Here is a 24,397-nt window from a genome sequence, read left to right as displayed (position 1 = left end):
TAGCACTTCTGTTTCTTCCTACTTCATCTGAAGGTGCAGAATGCAGTGTTCTGCAACCACAGAGTTTGTTAGTTGCTTAAGTTTGGCATGTCTTCTGTGTTCCTTGCATCTTTCTTCAATTGTCCGCACAGTCTCCCCAATATACGTCTTACCATATTTACACAGAATATGGTAAACATCTAGTTTATGGTGCTACGAGTCATCTTGCACCATGTCTAATAGGGCTTGTGTTTCTGGAGATGGATGAATGCATATAATGTTACATCAACCTATGAGACTGCCAGTTTCGTTTGATATTTTGCAGGTGGCATATAAACCAGCATTTTCTCCTCCTCTTCATTTTCTGTCTACTGGGCTCTTACTTTCTGCCTGAAAGCACATCAGATTTGTCTCTCATCATATCCATTCTTCCTGAAATGTGCTTAAGGTGTTTAAGCTCTCCTGTTATGCTTTCTTCATCAGATATTGAGATATTGTGCAGGCCCCATGTACCAGTGTATGTAGCACACCCTCATTCTGTGATGGATGATGGCAGCTGGCAGTGTGGAGATACAATGCGGTATGGGTGGCTTTCCTGTACACACTGTGTCCTATAGTGACATCCATTCTGCACTTAACTAAGACATTAAAAAATGGAAGCTGCCATTCTCTTCCATGCATGTTGAATTTGATACTGGGGTGCAAAGAGTTCAGATGTTGGAGGAATTCCAGAAGTCTTTCCCTCCCATGTGACCACAGCACAAAAGTGTCATCAACAAATCTGAAAAAGCGTGTAGACTTTAGTGCAGCTGCTTCCAGAGCTTTCTCTTTGAAGTATTCCACAATTAGTAGTGACTGAAGGCACTCTATGGCGACACCATCAGTTTGTTCATAATAGTCATCATTGAAGGGAAAAAATGTTGAAGTGAGGACAAATTCAATGAGATTAGTCATTGTTGGAATGAATTTCTTCCTGATTAACTTGAGGGAATCAGCAAGTGGCACCCCGTGAAAAGGGATACCACATCAAAGGTCAGTATAAGGTCCTGGTCATGCAGGCATAGTCCCTGCACCAGTTGAATGAAATGTACACAGATCCTGATGTTGTGCTGACATTTACTGACTTAGGGGTTTAATATTGCCATTAGATGTTTGGCCAGTGGGTATATTGGTATACCTATGTTGCTTACAGTAGGACATAACAACCCATTTGTGAACCTTTGGCAAGCCATAGAGCATCAGTGGTGCAGTAGCTCGTGGTCAAAGCTTCTTGATGATTTCCTTCAGCAGAGACTGGTGCAGATGCTCAATAATTTTTTCTTCACTTTGTTGATTGGTTCTCTCTTCAATTTTCTGTATGCTAGATCCTCATGTAGGTCATACATTTTGCAATTGCACCCAGACAGTGGTAGTAGTACAGAGGCATTTTCTTTGTTTGCATGTTGAATGACTATTTCAGGATCACTCCTTAGTTCTCAAATGACAGCTCTTTCTTCTTTCGTGATGTTCATGTTCAGTAGGATGGCTTTAATGAGTGAGTATGTTTCTCAACATATCTCTTCCACATCTTCACTAGGGAGTATGAAAATTACTTGTTCTGTACCACTGATGAAATCTGCAACATGTATAGCAGTCAGTGTTGGTGCAAAGTTGAGTACCTTTTCCCGAACTAATTTGGCCACATGACCGGTCTATTTCCTCATGAGGCTGATTCAGTTACGAAAAAAACTGCACATAGCTAGACACACAACAACAATATAAACAGTTGATTTTATGGAGAAGCCTACAATCACTCATCAGATTCCTCTACTGAGAGGAAATGCATTAGAGATTTAAGAAGTTGGATAAACTTTGTTACAGGAAAGAGTGCCTACTCAGTTCTCTTGCCTTCCTGATAAGGTTCCATGACCACAGCATAAAAGCAACATTCACAAAGATCGCTCATCATATAAAAACCTCAGCTGCTCACCGGATCATAAGAAGAGCTAGCCTGGCACTTGTAAGGCAGAAGATCTGGTACACACATTGGTAACTAGATACACCATCTAAGGAATTGCTCACACTCCACTTACAGAGGGCTTGTTCATTATCATCTAATTCTTGGGAGTTTTCAAGAAGAATGGGTTGGGGGAGAGACAAATCTGATGCACTTTCAGGCTGAAAGTATGAACCTAGCAGACATAAAACAAAGAGGAGGAGAAGATAATGGCTTATCTGCCATATGTCACCAAAGTATTGAACAAAATTGGCAGAATCTTGGCTTTAGGTAACATTAAATGCATTTTCTATCTGCATCTAAAAACATGAGCCCTATTAGATACAGTGAAAATTGACTTGTGGCTCCATAAAGCAGGTGTTTACCATATTCTACATAAATGCGGTAAGGCATGTATCAGGAAGACTGTGTGGACAACTGGAGAAAGATGCAAGGAACACAGAAGACACACTGAATTTAAGCAACCAAAAAAATCTGTGTGCAGAACACCACATTGCTACAGGAGTCTCCAGGAAGTATAAAGAAACAGAAGTGCTAAGACTGACCTCATCATTGTGAAACTATTTTCTGAAGGAGGCTACTGAAATATGAGTGGCTGATCAACAGAGACACTGGGTTCACTCTCAGCAAAGCTTAGGACCCAGCACTCAGCCAAACAGAATAACAGTGTCAACGAATGAGAGTGACTTCTGTTTCTGACACAGGCCACGGGACTACTGAGGGACTAAAGTTCGCACCCAGCATCCATTGAATCCATTGACACTGCCCCCCCCCCCCCCCCCACACACACACACACACATACAACCACAACTCCACATGTCGTGGCATGTGCCTGGTGATGGAAGAAGGGGTGAGGGACAATAAAAGCAGACAGCATTTAGCAAAAGATGCTCATTATGTAGGTATACTGTTGAAATATGTTACAAAAATGACAGCACCTGGCTAGACTGCTGACAACAGTACAAACAGTTGATTTGCCATGGAATCTTAAGGTCACACATAATCCAAATAGTTGATTAACTTGTATTGGAAGAAATGAAGGTACACACATCCAGAAAATCAGCCAGGTAGGAAATGTGACGCTATCAGCAAATGTTAATGGAAAATATTTGCTGATGTTTCATCTCAGTAGCTGCCATGTGAGTTTTCATAAGCACATATATGTGTGTGTTGTGGTGTGGATGTTCATAATACCATCTCATGTAATACATGATTTATCTGTAAATAAAATGTGCACAAAGAACTGTGGATTATTCCCATACTGTGTAAAGATTCATTGGTTGAAGGCAACAGGCGCAGCCAAGGCATCTGTACATGGTACGTGTTCAACTGCCGCATGATGGCATGCAAACTCTGCCATATTTTGGAGGGGAAACATGCTATGCTGCAGCAATCCTGACCATTGTGGCTGGCATTGTGTCCATTTTCTGTAATACACATACTCCTCCATTTGTGGTGTTTACACTCTTCTTAATCTACCAGCATGTTGCAGGTTGGGTTTAAATAAAATCATCTTGTACAAGTGCTAACGATACGATGTGAACACTCTGTTCTCTGGCTGCTCTAACTGAAGATATGTTTCAAGATAAAATCATGCTGCCTCCCATGCATTGCCATCAGCATGCACATATGTGAAGTGGATGTCTGCTAATTCTTCATTTGAAAACATATTTCAAGCTATGACAACCACTTCGATTTCTACATGTGCACACTGCATTTGCTGTTGGCTGCGGTAACTGGTACTTGGAGTATAAGGCTGCATATATGCTGCAGCATCACTGGTTGCATATTACTGCCATGATGCAAAACTTGACCTACAGGAGGTTTGTTTGAGTTCACTCTTCACCTCACACTGATGAAAGTATCATACTCAAATAACCAACTGTGATGTGCCAGCAATGAAGCTGCAGCATAAATGTAGCCTTAGATATCAATAGTTTTGTAACACTTGCATGCTGCACTTGTGAGTACACTGTCTTGGAGAAACTATTGGCTTCTGGGAATATGTTTATTAGGAATATTTGCTAGTTTATTTGTACTCTTCTCACCACTTTCATTTGTACCTGTAGTAGTCACACACCTTCTATAGCAGGATTTCTGGGTTTTAGAAAACTATACACATTTGCATGAGCATTTGAAAAACTAAGAAACTGCCTTCGTATTTATTGCTTCTGTTGTTGTTGCAGTCTTTAGTCCAGAGACTGGTTTGATGCAGCTCTCCATGCTACTCTATTCTGTGCAATCTTCTACATCTCTGAGTAACTACTGCAACCTACATCCTTCTGAATGCAAACTACATCCTTCTGAATCTGCTTAGTGTATTCATCTCTTGGTCTCCCTATATGATTTTTACCCCCCCCATGCTTCCCTCCAGTGCTAAACTGGTGATCTCTTGATGCCTCAGAACGTGTCCTACCAACCGATCCTTTCTTTTAGTCAGGTTGTGCCACAAATTACTCTTCTCCCCATTTCTGTTCAGTACCTCCTCATTAGTTACATTACCTACCCATCTAATCTTCAGCATTCTTCTGTAGCACCACATTTCGAAAGCTTGTATTCTCTTCTTGTCTAAACTATTTATCATCCATGTTTCACTTCCATACACGGCTGCACTCCATACAAATACTTTCAGAAAAGACTTCCTGACACTTAAACCTATATTTGATGTTAACAAATTTCTATTCTTCAGAAATGCTTTCCTTGCCTTGTTGCATCTGTATTGTTTAATTAGCAGACTGAATGGGAAATCTTGATATTTAATAGTAACATGACATATTTGTACTTCTCAATGAGCAATTTCTCTGATAACATACTTTAGTTTTCCTAATTTATGTTCCAGTACTCTGTGCAGATTATGTGAAAAGCAGAACCATTCAGTAATATACTGCACAACAGAACTGAAGGATCACTTTTTTGAAACGCCGCTTAAATTTGAAATTTGTCTCAACCTTTGTCGGTAATGGTGTAAGAGCACGACACCCTCCAACATCAACTTGAGCTCGAAGGTGCTTCAGACAGCAAGGTGTTGACACTTGCAAAAAAGTCCACAGCTCAGCTGTTCATGTGAGTTAGTTAGTTAGTCTGTTACATGTTCCATTGATCAATAGCACGGAAAAACCGTTATGATGTGGAACGTGTATGATTTCAATTTGTTTTTGAAACTATTACTGTGTCTGTCAGACATTTTATTTCATCTGGTAATTTATCAAAAAGTTTTATAGAAATATATTTTACCCCTTTCTGTGCCAAAGATAGGTTAAGTAAACGATAGTGTTGGTCTTTCTTTTTTCTGGTATTGTAATCATGAATGTCGCTGTTGATTTTAAACTGGTCCATGTTGTTGAGAATAAATTTCATTACTGAGTAAATGTACTGTGAAGCAGTTGTAAGAATTCCTAACCGTTTAAACAGATACCTACAAGATGTGTGACCATGAACCCCACACATTATTCTAACTACTTTCTTTTGACCAGTGAATACCTTTTGCCTAAGTGTTGAGTTGCCCCAGAATATTATTCCGTATGACATCAGAGAGTGGAAGTATGCAAAGTATGTTAACTTACTAATTTCTACATCCTCAAAATTGGCATTTATTCTGATTGCAAAAGTTGCTGAACCTAGTCACTTTAGGAGATCCAAAATATGAATTTTCCAATTAAGATTCTCATCTATATGTACACCCAAAAAGTTAGTGTGCTCTACCCTGGCTACTGACTTCTTTTGATGTGTTATGTTTATTGAGGAACTATACTTTTTGCAGCAGAAAATTGGGCATACTGTGTTTTTTCAAAGTTCAGAGCAAGTCCATTCACAGAAAACCAATTAATAACTTTTCCAAAGACCTTATTTGTATTATTTTCTATCCGACTTTCTTTTACTGGATTAATAATTATGCTTGTATCATCAGCAAACAGTGTCAGTTCAGCATCTTGTTTCACATAAGAATGGAGGTCATTCACATATATCAAGAACAGGAGGGGACCCATGATCGAACCTTGTGGAACACCTAATGTAATTTCATCCCAGTTAGATGAAGTAGCAAACTCCTTTGAATCACTTGAAGCATATAAAGAGACTTTTTGCTTCCTGTTCTCTAGATATGATATAAACCACTCATATGCTGTTCCATTTATACCATAGAATTGTAATTTCTCAAACATAATGCCATGGTTCACACAATCAAATGCTTTGGATAAGTCACAGAATATTCCTACTGGTGACATTTTACCATTTAAAGACTCTATTATGTGGGCAGTGAAATTGCGTATTGCTGTCTCAGTGGAACAGCATTTCTGAAATCCAAACTGTGATTTACTAAGTATCCCATTACTGTTGAGATGGCTAACCACTCTTGAGTACGTTACTTTCTCAAAGATTTATGAAAATGCTGTAAGCAAGGATAATGGCCGGTAATTATTGACATCTGTGGTTTTCCCCTTTTTGTAGAGAGGCCTGAAAATGGCATATTTTAACCTTTCTGGATGTCTGATGTCAATGATATTATGTTGGCACCAAATTTCACCACAATTCTACTCAATGCCACTGTGGATGTGTCACATGATTGGAACATCATCACACCCCCTTTTACCCATATCCCACCCCTTCCTTTGATGCTTCTGTCACGGAGGTGAGAACAGTGATGCCCAGTGTTGAAATCACAAGGTTTCCTTATGATTAGCTGAGGAAAACTTTTCAGACGCACCACCACAGAGAAGCAGGATGAAAAGGCCACAGATGGTGCCTAAAGGGTGTCACTGAAGCAATCACTTTCCTGGGTCATTTATTCCCACACATTTTGTAGATGAAAACAACAGTAAACAGTATGATCAATAACAGGAAGACTTTCTTAACAACTTTTGATGCTCTGACACCCTCAGGCATTTCAACCCTTCCCTAAGGATGTTGTGGGGCTGCATCCATATCAGACATGATTGCGCCCATTTGGAGCACAGTGTGACTGCAGTTTTTGCTCTCATGAGCAGGTTGGAACCACCAGGGACTGCACAAAAACATTCAATGGAATTTGAAAATGACCCAAAGCAGCTGAGGGTGCTTATCCTTTTTCAGAGTTCCTATTTTGTGTTTTCCTATGGTGTGATATGTGTGTTAGTGACATTGACACATGCATGAATGAAATGGTAAAAGTTCCCCTAAGACCCCCAGTTTGGCAAAACCCTCAGTGGCACCCACCAACCTTTACCAAGAATTTTAAAAATGCACCGGTACAAGCAGAACCTGTGATGATATCATAGGCACCTGTAGACTGGCAACCTCTTTGACACTCTCTGATGCCAGATGGCCTACTGTCAAGTGAAAGAGCAACATTGTAGTGGCAAAGAGCAGCAGTGTAGTCTACCTGGAGGCACTTAGTACTTGTATCACAGGTTCTGTCTGTACAGATGTAGTTTTAAAATTCTCAATATTCATTGATGGGTGCCATCAAAAGTTTTGGCCAACAGGAAGGTGTTAAGAGGGACCATATCCCATATCATTCACACAGGTGTCAATGTCATGGTTGAATGGTTCCATTATAGTGTTAATAATTAAGAAGGGAAGTCACTGAGGATAATGATTAATTGAGGGACAACAAGACAATGTAGGAGAGAAATCCAATGTTGATATTCCTTCAGCTTGTGTCTTGGAAGATTTTCTAACATAATTTGAGAATTGAATCAGTCCCTTCAACACTTCCCATTAACTTACAGTTGAAAAAAACTGCTGGTTTGAAAGTGAGTGTCTGTGTGTAACTTCTTTTTCCTGTTTGACAACGTGTATGCTGTGATCTCTGAGGTTTTATTGACACGATTGGTTAATGTTGCACTTCTGTGTGTTTACTTGAGTTGTAGTTTCCACTTTGTGCATAATAGTTTGACAGCCAACCCAGCTGTCTTTTCCAAGTGCTGTTAATTGTGCTGTTATATGCACTCAATGAATCTAGGCAGTAAGTATACACACCAGCATAACTCATAGCATTTGGAGGAGATGACTGAGTCAGTCATTGAAATATTGTGCATAAAATGGAAGCAATAACTGAGCAGCATACCTGGAAGTACGCGGTTGATGTATATCCTACTTGGTAAGTGGAAAATTGTTTCTATCTGTGTCTGACAGAGGGTTCATCTTTGAGACAATTTCTGGTGCAAACTAATGGTGATGTGTTCAATCTATGAACTTTATTTTCTATTTTTGTTAATTCACACTTCCATTTTTTTGTGCTATTCAAGGTAATCTGCCAATAAGTTCAATTCATCATATTTTATATTTGCAGTATTTTCAGAAAACTGCAGACCAGTTTTCTTCTTCATTAAAACGAGAAACTGAAGTACTGCAGGCAGAGGTTAGGAGACTGCAGCATCAGTTGCAAAAGAAGACCTCGGAGGTGAGAGGAATTGTAAACGAGATGGGCAGTTGGTGGTGGGATGAATACTTGCATGCATGGTAGGTCTAAATACCAAATAGCTGGGTATTCAGTGTTTCATTTTGTGCATCAGGCTATCTTGTCCTAATCCAGATTTTACCTCCTATACAGTGGAAGGATGTTTTAAATTATTTCATGTTTGACAGCTTCAGACTACAGTACAGGAAATGAAAGTCCCAAAGTATTCTAAGAAATGTAGCAAGCCATCCTGTTAGAGCTGGTAATATGAAAGAGGTGAGAGACTATTAAGAATGTAGCATTTGTTGCCTATGTGACAGAATACAAAATAGAATGCATTTTTTAAAGATATGAAGAGAAAAAGTGAACGTCCTCTTTAACAGTACAACAGGGCTGTGACCAATATGTGTTACATGAATACTTGTGAATGACAAAACATGAAATAGTATTTGAAATAATCAAGATATCAAAAATTGGTGGAAAGCAGATAATTTTGTTGAGAATGTAACTCACTAAATACTAATAATTTTCTGTGCTAAAATAGGCACACACACACAAACACACACACACACACACACACACACACACACAAACATGCACTGTGCATTTCATTAATGGTGCTACAAATAACACTGAATGCAAAGTGAGCTTGGCACTGATAAGAGAAAAAATTCAGTTTAGTTGGTATGAATTGGATTCTCTGTCCAGGGGTATGTAATATCTATGTTTAATAGATGCAGGACTATGTTCATTGTTTTGGTACTGGGTGGATGGTGTGATACAGGCCAAAAAGAACAGGTTAGACAATAAAGCTACAACATGACAAACTGCAGCTACTAACAAGCTTGTGGTATAGGTGCCACAGGAAACTTCTGCTTGATGACCTGTTAAAAGTTTAAAGGAGAAATCTATATACAATGTGACTATGTCCAGAAGAAGTCTTAACTTTGCTCCCACAACTGTGTCACCACAAAAATGGACCTTGTGAGCTCCAGCAAAGAGGCTGTATTTCCTCTTACAGTGGATATAGCAGAGGAAATTCATCAGGGCTCTTGTTGTGTATTGATGAGAGGTCATCACCAAAGAGCAACATTTTGCCTATGGAGAGTGCAGCTCTCTGTAACTTACTAGTAGATGTAGACATATTAATGCTCAAAGTGTATAAAGATAATGTATCACTCCAATTTCATGGGAGAACTATATTAGTAAGATTATTGTTTTATTATGTAACTCAGTGTATCACAAGATAAGAATCAGCTAAGTATGTGGTGAGAAAAATGGAAGAACTTTTGACTTGCATCTGTCTACTGACACAGATCATTAAGAGATTGACCATGTAGTTCAGTTCCACCTGGGCTGTAAGGAATGCCAAAGATCCATTAAGCAATTGTGTATCTTTGAGCTACTGTGAACTATACTGGAGCAGCTGCCTATTATTTGACAAATACTTGGTGTCTTTGCTCAAACCTATTCTATATCTATACTCTGCAAAACAGTATGAGCTGCATGGCATAAGGTACATCTCAGTGTACCAATTACTAGGATTTTTTCCCATTCCATTCAGGTATGGTGTGTGGTAAGAACAATTGTTTAAGTGCCTCTGTGTGTGATGTAATTAACCTAATCTTGTCCCCACAATCCTTTTGCGAGTGATACATAGAGCACTGCAGTATTTCTTATAGTCATCATTTGAAGCCGGTTCTTGAAACTTTGTAAGTAGGTTTTCTCAGGATAGTTTACATCTATCTGCAAGAGTCTGCCAGTTCAGTTTCTTCAGAATCTCTGTGACACTCTACCATGGATCAGACAGACGTATGACCATTGGTGCTGCTTTGTTCTGTATACATTCAATATCCCATGTTATTCTATTTGGTATGGGTCCCATACACTTTATCAATATTCTGGGATGGGTTGCATGAATGATTTGTCAGCTATCTATGTGATTACATTTCCCCAGTACTACATCAATAAACTAAAATCTGGCACCTGCTTTATCCCTGACTGAGCCTATGTGATCATTCTATTTCCTATCCCTGAAAAGCATTACACCCAGTTATTTGTATGAGTTGACTGATTCCAACAGTAACTTATTGATGTTATAGGATACTATAATTTTTCGTTTTGTGAAGTACACTGTTCTACATATCTGAACATTATAAGCAAATATTCACATAATATGAAAAATTATACTCATTTTATGAGTAATCTTAAATCACTTAAATTGGAAAGCAATGATTATTGATCAGTTTTGAAGCTGTTACTCATTTCACAAAAGTGCCTCAGGTGAACATGCTACATATCATCAGCAACAGGTTTGGGTTTGATATAACAGCATTCAGGGGCAATTCTACAAGTCGGTCAAGGGGGGGTGGAGGGGGGGGGGGATGGGGGGAGGGAGGAGAGGGAGGGGGTTTGGGGGAATGGAATATGGCTCAACAAAAGGTGAGTTGGGGTCCTCTTCTGACAAAATGGTAAAATTTGGTGTTGCTTAAAGTAGTTTTTGGTAATTGTTTTGGAGTTCAGGGTAAAAAATGTGTATTAATAAATAATAATATGCCTATTTTAAGTTAAATGATATTTATTGGTTATGTAGTAAGCTATTTTTTCCACTCTTATTCTTATGTTAAAATGTGACTGGAGTGCATTCCAACTTATATTGCTACATTATTATATATAAAAAAAGATTGAATCTGTTGGAGTAATATATTCGCTGATTTCTGAAGTCATTTTATCCAGTTTAATACGATACTCCATGGGGAGGGCTATAGCTCCCATAGCCCCCTAGCCCCCCCCTCCCCCCCTTTTGCACTCACACAACAAGAAAGAGGATGAACCTTTCAAAATGATAGCCTATCTGCCATATATTGTACATGTATCTGTGAAAATAGACTAAGAACTAAGAAAAAACAAGGTTGAACTTATCTTTTCTCCTCCATCAAAAAGATAGGCACTTCTGGGAGCAGTCAAAGATGATGTAGAGCTGCACAGGGCAGGAGTTTATAAGATTTTATGTGAATTCAGTGAATCAAATTTAGAGCAAAAAAGGTGCAATGTTCAAGATAACATAATGGAACACCAGCGACATACTGCCAGCCGGGGTGGCCGTGGCCGAGCGGCGATTCTAAGCGCTACAGTCTGGAATTGTGCGGTCGCTACGGCCACAGGTTTGAATCTTGCCTTAGGCATGGATGTGTGTGATGTTCTTAGGTTGGTTAGGTTTAAGTAGTTCTAAGTTATAGGGGACTGATGACCTCAGAAGTTAAGTCCCATAGTGCTCAGAGCCATTTGAACAAGCAACATCCTCACCTCCTCCAAGCATCAAAGTCACTATCACAAATTACTGTATTTCTTCTGGTTGTCCACTGAAATATGATGAAACAAAAATTGTGGTCCATACTTCAAACTTTTGGAACTCCATTATCAGTGAATCAATGGAAAAATGACTGAGGCTCTTATCAGTTGGGACATGGTTTCCAATTAGATACTGCTTGGTGTCCTGTCATAGAAAAACTTCATCCTCTACATAGCCCATGTCAGTCAGTGATTTTATCATGTGAAGATGATTGATCAGATATCAATGGGGCAAGCTTTCACCACAGATGGTGCTCCAACAACACATGTGCAATGACATCTGGGTACACCATACATGTGTGAGTGAGGCATTAAGTAGGGGAGCTCAGGGGTCTTTCACAGGTATGCACCTGAGGATGGCCTGAAGACCCTGCACTGATCTACTGTTTCAGCAAGTTACTGACATCCAGCAGTTCAACCTAAATTTCAATGAATGGCACAACTAATACCTATCCTTTCAATGTACACTTAGATTTACTGTAAAAATGTCAGTTTTGTCAATTTCCAATTTTAGACAGATTTCTGTACCTAGTCATTTATGAACTCAACTGCTTTTTTGGAATGCTTTGGACTTTGCAGTGGGCAAAATTAAACTGGGACAGTACTCATGGATTCTTCCTTGTAAAAGGACAATTGAAAGTAGTGTTCAGTTACTGTGTCATTCATGAGTGTTATAAACACTTACTTTGGTACCATAGATAGCTTTTTCATGTGGCAAGAATTTCTTGAGTTTTTATGATAAAGTCTTTTGTAAGTGTCTGTTATTAAACACATCACACAGTGCCCTTTTGGCATACAAACACGTTTCATTTAGCACATCTCAACACTATGCTTTGTTTTACTTCTTCTGTTTCACACCCATGATGAACTGTTTTATTCCTGTTATTTCACAGTCATGGTGAACTATTTTATAGGTACATATCCATCCAGTGTTTGCTAAGTCTAAACTTGAACCATAGTTCCTCTATATGCTTCTGCCAAGTAGTAAATATTTTGAATTCCTTCATGAGATATGACACTGCCACCTCTTTATCTAGTTTGCTGAATATTTAAAGCTTCCTGCTCGTTTTTGTTGTCCTTTGTACCAAGGTACTCATTATGGGTGCACCTCCCCCCCCTTTTTTTCCTACCTGGGTAGGCCTCATGGTTCATTGGTCTAGTATACATAATTATTTACACTATAATTAAATATTCTCTGGAAAAATTAAAAATCTACTTCACACTCACTTTTTAATACTAAATGATTAATGGAAAATCTCATATAAGATGTGAAACAAATACTAACAAAGAGATAGAGGGGCTGGCCAGTACTTACCTCAGCTCAGTACAGCCGATAGAGACACACAAAACAGAACTGAAAATTTACATTCCTAGCTTTCGGAACTTTGTTCCTTCATCAGGGAGGAGAGAGGGGAAAAAAGGGAAGAAGGGAAAGTGGATTCAGTTACTCACAACCCAGGTTATGAAGCAACAGGGAAAGGTAAACAGGGAGGGTAGCAAGGATGGAGGCATGGTTGTTAGAGGGAAGCCAAAGATATTCTACTGTAAGTACTGTGCCAGCTTCAAACCAAAGAGGATGCATACAGAAGTAAAGTATAAAGATAAACACAACTATGTAGCATGAAAAGATGCGTGAATGGCTAAAGAGGAAAGGGAAAGAGGAGAAGACTGAAGAGTGAATGGGAGTGAGGTTGTTTAACGTAGGTTCAGTCCCGCCATACCACGGAAATTAGGAAGAACTTCTGTGATAGAAGTAGTTGAATATGGAAAGAGGGAAACATAGATGGATACTCAAATGAGAAGTAAGAAAGGAAAAAAGGAAAAAGTAGAAATGGTTGCAAAGAAGTGAAAGAAGATAGCCCCAAAGAGAGGAAACCCTTCCCACCCCCCCCCCCCCCCCCCCCCCCTTCCCCAGGATCCCTACTTCTCCAATACTTGAGTGAGAAGCCGGAGGAGGTATGGTGTTAATTATCTCTTACAGAAAGGACATTTTCACCTTCACCCTCGAAGTCCCTGAAGAAAATCTTAGCAATACCTATGGAATGGCAAATGTTGAATAATCAGTCACACTTGTTTGCAAGGGGTGTTTTAAAGTTGTGATGTGTGTTTAGTGTTAGTCATACTTGTACTTACACTACCCACCCCTTTCAAAATCAATACAAACCCTCCCATCTAAATTACACCTGATAAAAGGTAAAAAATCTTCAGTATTAAGTACTAAATTATGTATCCTATTATCACCATTATTTAATTATTCACACAATATTATATCTCATATGAACTTAATATCTTATTGAGTCTATCAAAATGAATATGCTCCAAAAAGTATAAATTTTAACTTTTACTTGAACATATTACCTTCAGTATGAAACTAGTAATCTCATGAGTTCTGAAATTATTTTAAAATTTATGTGCTAGCTATGGTTCTCCCTGTCTAGCCAGAAATATGTGGCAAAATAAGGGTTTACCAGACAGCTTTCAAAAAATTCATTATCAGAGTCGTTATAACAACATCTCATATCGATAGAACATACTCCATTAATGATGTGGATTCCATTTAGACCTCTACACACAGGTTTTCAAGGCAAACTGGAGAAGAGATTACCTTCAAAGAATAGGTTAGGTAAAAATAACACCTAACTATACGTGGATGGTGGGACAGACTGGCTGGCTAGGCAAAAATAAGACCTAACTATACATGGAGAGCAGGAGAGACTGGCTAGCTAGGCAGATTTAGTCTATCTTACCTCAGGGGTAATATGCGCACCTATTTCCATCTCATGTTGCCACCTAGCAAGTCAAAATAAGTTGGGATAACATGGGACGAGTCATGAAGACAGGCACGGGCACCCCTGGAATAACCGAGGACGATGCTATAAAATTTCCTAGTGGGCACAACTCTCTACTCTCTAACCACTGAAGATGACTTACTCCAAATACTTAGTGGGCACAATCCTCTAACAACCAAGGACAACTCATTCCAAATACTTAGTGGGCACAATCCTCTAACAACTGAGGATGACTCAGTCACATACCAGGACCAGTTTTGGGTGACATAATCACAGTTCCTCATTGGTATGTTTCTCTGTTAAACTGTAATTGAGAGATAATGGGATAGTGTAAGAAGTAGGGGAATAGTGCAAGAAGTTGGGGGAATTTGGTGCAGGAAAGTCTTATGACAGAAGAAACACTGAAAACAACTAGGAATCCGGCGGACGTTACTCCACCCGTTAACACAGAACGTTAATGTCCCTGGGAGATAAATGTGACTCTGCCCAGATCCCATGGATCTGATATTAACTTCACTTGAGCAAGTGCAAACCAGTACTTCTCATTAAATCTTTTGTGAAAGTCTCCACACGGCAAAACAATCACCACTTTACTACATAACACAACATCAGGTAAAGTTATTCTGTTTTCTACTCTATCCTGGATAAATTTGAATCCTTTCCACAAGTTGCCTATAACCTTACTGGTATTATTAAATTTTTAAGAAGCAATAGTCAAAAAGTTTGTGGAGGTTACTCTTGTGGCAACTCCTTGATCTATCATTTTTTCAAATGGTTCCTCCAAGTTACATACACTTGTAATATCAAAGCTGGATGTATTCTCTTTGAAATTCCATCCTACATTATTTACTCATGAACTGACAACTTGTGTACTGACACCTGTAATCTGCAATTGGACTATAGGAATTAGCTTGTGCTGTTTCTCAACACTTTCCTTTAAAGTGTGTAATCTCTGCTTTACTGCATCAAACATAACATTATATATACTTTGAAAGGATCCTAACTTCTCACTAAATTCATATTCTACATTATTACATTTATCTTCAATATCAAATGCTAACTTCTGTGTCAAAATCTGAAATTGATGCTTCTGCTTTTGACAAAGGCCAGTAAACATTTGATTCATCTGGATAGTCAAAGAATTACTTAATTCACCCTTTACATTTAACTTCATATTCTCAACTTTATCATTTAAGGCCTCGAATTTAGAATTTAAAACCTCACTCTGTGCTTCTAGCTTTTCACTTAATAGTTACTGAATCTGCCTTCTGGTCATCCAACTTAGCATTGAACTGATTATTCACTGAATCCAACTTAAGACTTTGAGCATTTAAAACTGCCCTTTGTGCTTCTAAATTTTTACTTAAAGTAGTAATTTGGGCATTCTGAGCTTTGATTAAATTCACTAATTCAGACCAGTCCTGCATTTCCCTACTCACTTTAATAGCCATGGCTGGTTCTGAAGTTTCTCCTAGTTGCTGTTTTTTTTATCCATAACTTTACACATTTTTGACCTTGTGAGCATTAAAAAAATTCTACTCTACTTATAATGACTACAATTTTGCAGTCTATTTCAACAGTTCATTCAACTTTATACTCAAACAATGTTGTTTTAAGCTCACCCGACATAGAGTTCTAACTGCATTGGTGAGTAGATGCGTATTCAGCACTGGTGAACAGCACTGGCACTGACGGCATTGAACATTGGGTTCGGCATCAGCAAGCAGATGTGGAGTCAGCTCTGGTGAGCAGCACTGGCACCAGCGTCAGTGGATGTAAGGCTGGTTACTGCATCAGCATCAGTTGCGATGTGTGTGAGAGCTGTGTACTGTCCACACCATATCTTCTTAGTTGAAGTATTCTCAGCGTAACTCTTCTTAGTCTAAAATGTTAAGGTCTGTTCTCCATTCCTTTGACATTATTACTTTCTTAAGTCTTTCACTGTGTTGCATTTGCAACTTTATTCCATTTGGTTTCTTGGACTTATCCAGTTACTCAAAACAGTTCTCGTATCTTGTTATGCCTGGTTGCTATGGCAACTCAAAATATCTTCTTCCCATTTACATCTTAAAATTCCTGTTTTCTTCAAGTCCTGTCACTCAGGTTGCCACGTTCTAATGTTTTGATGACACCAGAAGCAGTGTGAAACTGTATTGCATTCACAATTCACACCTCCCTCTTATGTGACTGGTCTAGCCGATCCTCTTCCTGGATAATCAGCTACATCAATCTCCCAAAAGCTTCTTCTCTGAATACTATTGCTGGTTATAGGAATTTAAAAGGCTCTACTTTTGAAATAATTGGGTACTCGTAGAATACTTTCAGTTCAATCATGATATATTTTCACTTCAACAGGAAACCACTATACCATTTCTTGTATAAACATTTAAACTTTGTTAAGCCAACTGAGTCATCAAGCATTAGACTGTATTAATATACATTTATATCTTGGTTGGTTTAATAACCATCACAAATTATTAACATGTCTCACCTCTAGTGAGTCCCATACGTGGAGTAAGTACAAGTCTCTATTCAATCCATGCTTCATCTGTCTCTTTAACTAATTACATAGCAAGTAGCAGTGCTCATTGTAAAGATGCGTGTAAAACACTAATGCACTGTAAATATGTCTCAGTTTTTACAAATGTAGGTAACCACTTTTTTGCTTTTTCAGTAATATCATTACAGTCAAATAATAGAAAGTCAAGGTAGGAATATCAACAATGTGATGAAAAGGATGGATTGCTACTCACTGTAATCATGACACACTGAGCTGCAGACAGGCACAACAAAAATACTATTACACATTCAGCTTCCTGCCAAAAAAAGAGTGCTGTCTGACAGAGCATGCAGTGATCATATTTGGCAGGACAAGGCTGCCAGGTGCTGTGTTGGGTGGCATTGGGTGAGAGGAGAACGGTGGGGGAGATGGGTAGTAGGAAAGGAGAGGGGGAGAAAAGGGAAAAAGCCTGGTGAGCGCTTTAGCTGTGGGTGGTGCACAATGAGTGTGATGGGATGTGAATTGGAAGGAGGTGTAGGACAGAGGTGGCAGAAATTGTTGAGTTGAGGGTATGGGAACAGTAGGTTACTGTAGGTTGAGGCTGGGGCAATTTCAAGAGCAGAGAATGTGTTGTAACTCCCATCTACACAATTCAGAAAAATTGGTTGTGAAGGGGATATGACTTATGTAGTGCAGCAGCCATTGAAATCAACCATGTTATGTTCAGCTGCATATTGTGCCACAGGGAGGTCCAGGTGGGCAACTGACTGATTGTCATACCAAAATGCAATGATTGTGCCAGAGCTGGTATATGATATGGCTGTTTTCACATATGGTTCAGCCTTTGATGGGGTAGGATAAGCCAGTGACAGGATTGGAACAGAAAGTGCTGGGTAGGTGTACTGGTTAGGTCTTGCGCCTGGGTCTTCTACAGGGAAATGATACCTGTAGCATGGGGCTGGGACTGAGTGTGGCGTAGGGATGGACTAGGATGTTGTGGAGATTGGGTGGGTAATGGAACATCACTTTAGGAGGGATGGCATGTCTCTTGGGTAGGATTTCTTTCATTTCAGGGCATGATGACAGATAATCAGTGCCCTGACTAAGGATGTGATTCAGCTGTTCCAGTCCAAGGTTGTATTGGATGACTGTGTCTGTGGAGTCATTAGTGAAACCTTGAGCATATGGGCAAAGCAGTTCTTGCCACTGCAGATATAATGTCTCCAGGTGGCCAGGCTGCCTGAGAGGGATTTTTTGGGGTGAAAGGGATGGCAGGTATCAAAAGACATGTCTAACCACCAACATTATCAGTTTTTCTGATCTGTGTGGATGGGAGTAATCTTTACAATACATTCTCATTTCCAAAATTCTCCTGGCCTCAACATGTGGTAGCCTACTGTTCCCACACTCTCCGCACAACAATTTTCGCCACCTCTGCCCTGTACCTTCTCCCAGTTTCACATCCCATCACATTCATTATGTGTTGCTCTCTGCTAATGCACCCACTGGCCTTTTTCTCCCTTATCTGCCATTGTCATTTTCTGATAACCATTTTCCCCTCCCCCACACCCTCCCCCACAGCCTCCCAACACTAGGACTGGAAGCCTTGCCCTACTGCCTTTTACTCCCTGTTCTCTCTGTCAGAAATCGCTTTTCTCTTCCCCCGCCCCCCCCCCCCTCCCTCTCCCATATACCCTGTTATCCCTCTCCCTTCCCTGCCCCACTCCAGCACATTACTTTTGTTCAGTGTGACAGGTGATTCTAGTCTGAGCTGCTGGCGATAGCAGTCATCTGAATGTGAGGTGTGCTTGGTTGTATGAATGTATGTTTTCTTTAAGAAGAAGGTTTTGGCCAAATGCTAAATGTCTATCAATCATTTTGTTGTGCCTGTCTGCAACTCAGCATGTCATCTTTATGGTAAGTAGCTATCTATCAGTTTCATTATATTGATAATATAGTTTAGTAAATATTAAGCTACCAATAGGAATAAACAGAAGCTATTTAATATAGCTAAGACACCAGCCAGTTTGTCCAAAGTAGCAACTGTATTTTCAGTTTATTTTTAAATTTAGCCAGTCTAAGGACCAATATCATTTATGCAGTAAAGTGGTATGTTATCATTAACACAATATACATTTTACACTTCTATAATTTACTTGCCCTTTGTTGATGTGTACCTCAATATGTTACACATACTTGAAGGTTTCATTTCTTGTTGGAATTTATAGAAAATTAAGATTGCATGAATGGATCTGTGTATCAAAAGGAAAATTAACATAGAGGAAACTATAAAATTATGACAGAATTTCTGACGATTTCAAACCTTCAGTAGTCAAAAGTTTTAATATTTCTGATAGATGTTTGTAAAGATTCAAAAAACTATTATTTTAACTTTTGGAACAAGTAGTTCAGTATTTGTGGATGACAATATAAACAAGGAATGGCATTCCACATGATGAAGCAGATGAGAGAAGAACTATTGAAGTTTTGTGTACTTTTAAATGTTTGTTGGTAGTACTAAAAACTTCACCTCCTGAAACTAAGAGCTGGCAAGTGATTCTGTCTCATAATTTTACAGTTTTCTTCAATGAATTAATAAAGTAATACCATCATCAAAGACTATAGTATAAAAGCAAATGTGTTATTTTGTGTACTGTAATTTTTATAATTATGGTTTTCACCACATAAGCCGAAAACTGCTTACAATAATTAACAAAATCTTCAAAAATCTATAATTTACATGTATTTAATGTCTTATGGTTAATTGTTAAAAGGCAAGTTCTGTATATCATCTATACAGGTGAAAAATGTAATTTCATATCTGGGACCCAGTTGCATGAATAGCTTCCATTTCTATTTATTTATTTGAAGGTTGAAGCAGATGAGACAGCACAGAGATTTGACATTTTTGTGCAATAGTCATACATCAACAGTGATTAGTGTGCAGGTCCACTACTGTGATGCAAGAGTCATAAATTGTCTCATGACACTTAGAGCCATTTCTGTCTCACATTTTCTCACAGGTGTTGCAACACATCCCAGCAGTACCATTGTTTAACAGTTTTTCCCTGTGCCATGAATTCATGATAAAATAATCCTTCAGTGTCAAAGAAAACTATCAGTATGGCTTTGAATTTTGACACACCCTAAAGAGCTTGTTTAGGTCTTGGAGAAACTTCCCTGGCCCTCTGTGATGATTGAACCTTGGTCTCAACATCATAACTGTAGACCCATGTCTCATCACTAATTATGATTCTCTTAAGGAACATTTCATTCTCATTTCTGCAATCTCTTGGACAGTTAGTCTTTGATTGGCATGCACAGTTTTGTTGATATTCTTGACATGAGCATTGTTGGTAGAGGTCAAAGAGCATCCTGAATGAGGGTCATCATTAACTTCTGACTACCCATTTTTAAACTGTATGGACCATTTGTGTCACCAACTATGGCTTAAGCACTCAGCAACATAGGCTTCCTTCATTGTTTGGTATCTCTGTAAAGGTTTTCTTGAATTTAACACAAAATTTAATGCAGACACATTGCTCTTCTAAGTCTGCCATCTCAAAATTCACAATCTGTGTGACCCTTCATTCTACTCAATACAGCACTGAACAATAACTAACAGACATAGAACAATGAAACTTTCAGCAGTTACACATTAAACACAGGCATGTGCAGAGGAGCCAACTGCATTTCACTCCAACACACCATTGCCATGAAATTAAGAATGTTCCAGAATTTTTTGAACAGACCTTGTGTTCCCTCTTTTCTGACTCACTTTGTTTGTTCCTTCTCCAAGAATATTTTTCATTTTCTACTTGCTTTGTCATTGGATGAATCCACCACTCATGGTATTTTTTCTTTCAACCTTTGTCTGTTTCCTATATGTTATCTAGTGCCTTTGCACTTCTCTATTTCCTGATGTAATTCTCTCACCAATGGGCTTATGTCTTTCTGTTCTCCTGGTAAGTCAGTACCTTTTTCACAACTTTTCTTCATTATTGCTTAGATATTTTCAGATTCCTTATATAATTCCTTGACTGACCTCAGGTGAAATGTAAACTCACCTGCAGTTACTATTTTTGGCTTCAGGATCTTCCTTAGATTTTTTTCTTCTCTCTCCCTCTACTTCTTAGAATGCTTTTCTGGAAGTTGTATCTCTTGGGTTCTGCACAGTCTGAATGTTGTTTTTATGTGTGTTGCTCTTTTTCTGACTACCCTCTCATTGGTGTTTGGGATGGGAATCTCTGTTAAGTATTTGAAATCTTGTGTTCCTTTGGCATCACTATGCATTATATTAATTGTCAACATTGAGTCTTTTGTATAGGTTCTTTTACTTTTGTTATTTTGTTAGCATGAAAGAACATCATGTGCGCTCATACACAAATGAGAGTTAAATTAATTTGAGATTTATTTAACAGGTAGGTTCTCTGCAACTAGCTCTAAACAAAGAGAAGAACAGTGTGCAGCACTCAAAGAAAGCATATGGATTCGCAAATGAAACTTTAAAATGTTATCTTGTGCAAACTGAATCTTTGTATAAAATGAAAGACATACTACAAGAAAAGAGTAAAAACCTAGTAAGCCAGGTCAGTATTATTTTACTTCTGGTGTTTCGTATTTCAGTCATGTGGCCTGTAGGGAGAGGGTTACAGGTAAGTCCTAGTTGTAAGAATAAAAGACTTGCATGTTTCAAGTAGAACCACTTCTCAACATCCCATGTTATGTACTAGCTCACATGCAGGTACTTGACAGTGGAATAACAACAATAACTTATACATATTGCTTGAGGGACTCCCATGTACCCCATTATTGAAGATCAGTACATGCTCTATAGAGTGATGTGAGCAGTTCTGATTTTTTACAAGTACTGAACCTTTGGACTCCTCTAATGTATCAGTGCTAATGCACACAAAATTGTGAGCTTTTCACAAAATTGTGAGCTTTTCCACAAAATACATGCTTCTCCTTATATTTACTAATCATCCATCAATAGTTAATGTCTCACTAACCTCCCATTATCGATACCTCCCTTAAACAAACAGACTTTCCTGATACTCTCCCATCTTAGCCTGTTGTACTTCTCCACACAACCCTCCTGTATTTTCCTCTTCCACTCTTTTAATTCCCTCTTCTTCCCCCTTCATCCCCCCTGCTCTCTGGCAACAGAATGTCAAGAAGCTAACTCGAATGGTGGAATTTTCACTTGAAAATCTCTCACATTGAGCTGTCTGCAGATGGGACAGCTAGCATCTTGCCATATCTGTAGTCAGCAATGGCCTATGGTATAATGTTTTGGGACAATGCAGGTAATGTAAAAAATAATAATAATAACAATATTTTAAAGAAGCAGGCAGTGGAAAGATTATGTAAACATAATAAGTGGACATCCTGCAGAAGCGCCTTCATGGACTTCAGGAATTTTACACCTTCTTGCTGATATATTTTTTCCATAATGAGTCTGTGGTTTATTCAGTCATTGAAGATCTTTCTTGTCATGGTCACCTGTAGTCAGTCACATATACATCTACACTTGACAAACCTGTTTGAAGTGCACAACAAGCATACTTTTCATTGTAACAGTTGTTATGGATTCTTGTATGGTGCATCGGGAGAGAGGTTGCTTAAACACATATGTGAATGCTGTAAGTAGTCAAATCTTTTCTTTGTGATCCCTGTGGGAGTGATAGGTAAAGGAGTGGGGGGATATAATATATTTATCTAGATTCGTCCCTTAAAGTTGGTTCTTGAAACTCTGTAAGTACGATTTCTTGGAATACTTTGTGTCTACCTTCAGGCAACTACCAGTTCAATTTTTTAGGAATCTCCATGACGCTCTCACATGGATCAAACAAATATGTGACAATTCTTGTTGCCCTTCCTTGTATATATTCAATATCCCCTGTTCTGATGATGGCTACCTACAAATTGTGGCTCAAAGGTATCACTATGAGAATGCAACAGAACTGTGTACTGCCTTTTCAAAGACAACTAGGAGGGCTGAGACTGTATGAAAATGACTTCCTATATCAATTTTGCCTCTAGGGATCCATTACAAACTACAGTACAAACCGTGCAGCTCTATAGCATATGATGATCTTTCACAAGGGTACACCTGGAATGCAAACTGGATCAGAGGCATCAGGTTCTCTCCACCAATGAGTGTAGGTGACCAGGAACCAAAGCACATATCAGGCATGCAGTCCCATAGGTTCAGCAGGGAGGAGGGCACTCATGTTTTGGGCCAGAAACGTATACAGATATTGGATGCCTCTCACTGATATCAAGGGTAACTTGAGTGCTGTGCAGTATTAACAAAGCATCTTCCAATGGAATTCCCAGCCATATAGTCAACATTTTTGCAATAGGTTAATCTATAAAGACAATAATGCACAAAACCAGTATGTCCACGTAGTGAACAACTTCCTTCATCTGGCAAAATTCAAACATATGGAATGGTTTATGGTATCTTTTAGCATGAATCCAATTTAACATAGTTGGGACCAGTTGAAACTGATAGTATTCCACCACAGGAACCCTCCTCACACCGTAGGTGAGCTCAGGAGGCTGCTGTCGAAGATTGAGACAGGTTTCAATAGTAACTCCTGAACCACCTTATATCAAGGAGGATATAATCAAGTTATAATGCACACGGTGAAGTTGCATGGGATTTAATGTTACCCATCAGCAGATTTTGATTTCACAGGTGTGCACATGCAGACTGACTGCATTTACTTTGATTATTGTTTTGCTCTTATTTCATGGCAAAGTTATTTATTTATGTGGAAAGTTCTGGCATAATTTAAATACTTCAGGAGTAAAGGAAACCATTCATTAATTAAAACTTCTAGGCTGAATTGCCGTGGTGCATATATAAAACTTCTTCACCTTCCTGACGTTTTGTTGCCTACTGTGGGCAACATCTTCTGAGGTGAGTCAGCGATTAGCCGCTAGGTGCTGGAGGTCTTGCTTACATAGAGTGCTTAGATGGCGCCACCACTCATCATGTGCTTTCAACTTTAAAACTATCTCTGGCTAGTGCCATCTCTCACGATTATAGGTAATCGATTGTCACTTCGTTGGTGCAAAGTCGACCGCCATATCTTGTCTAGTTTTAATCCTTCTTCTTTTTTATTAAAATTATTTTCATGCTTGTAGATCTCTATAGCTTCTCTTATACATATTGAGTCTCACATGATCAGCCAATGTGGATAAACTTGCAGTGAAAGAGGAAATATGACTGACTTCTCAAGATCTGAAAATTTCCAAGATGGTAGATGTATCCACTCTACCAAGACTTGCAGTGCAAGTACCCCCATTCTGCACACACAATCCCACACTATGGTTTGCTCTCAAGGCAAGCTTTCTTTGCACTGTAGTGACCCCAGACCCCACAAAATTCTGTC

At 38.8% G+C, this 24,397-nt stretch overlaps 1 protein-coding gene across 1 annotated transcript in view; it reads left to right on the top strand.

Moving 5' to 3' along the window:
- The window catches only part of LOC124794945 (centromere-associated protein E-like), a 622,348-nt gene that overhangs the window by 529,874 nt on the left and 68,077 nt on the right, over nt 1–24,397 (top strand). Inside the window, exons 19-20 of the mRNA XM_047258659.1 lie at nt 8,244–8,354; nt 21,413–21,580. Coding sequence (XP_047114615.1) covers nt 8,244–8,354; nt 21,413–21,580 — 279 coding nt within the window. The remainder of the gene's footprint in view (nt 1–8,243; nt 8,355–21,412; nt 21,581–24,397) is intronic.

This window comes from Schistocerca piceifrons, chromosome 4 (assembly GCF_021461385.2).
Source record: "Schistocerca piceifrons isolate TAMUIC-IGC-003096 chromosome 4, iqSchPice1.1, whole genome shotgun sequence".
NCBI lineage: Eukaryota > Metazoa > Arthropoda > Insecta > Orthoptera > Acrididae > Schistocerca > Schistocerca piceifrons.
Note: the sequence above shows the minus strand (reverse complement) of the source record. Positions and strands in the feature narration are given on the sequence as shown.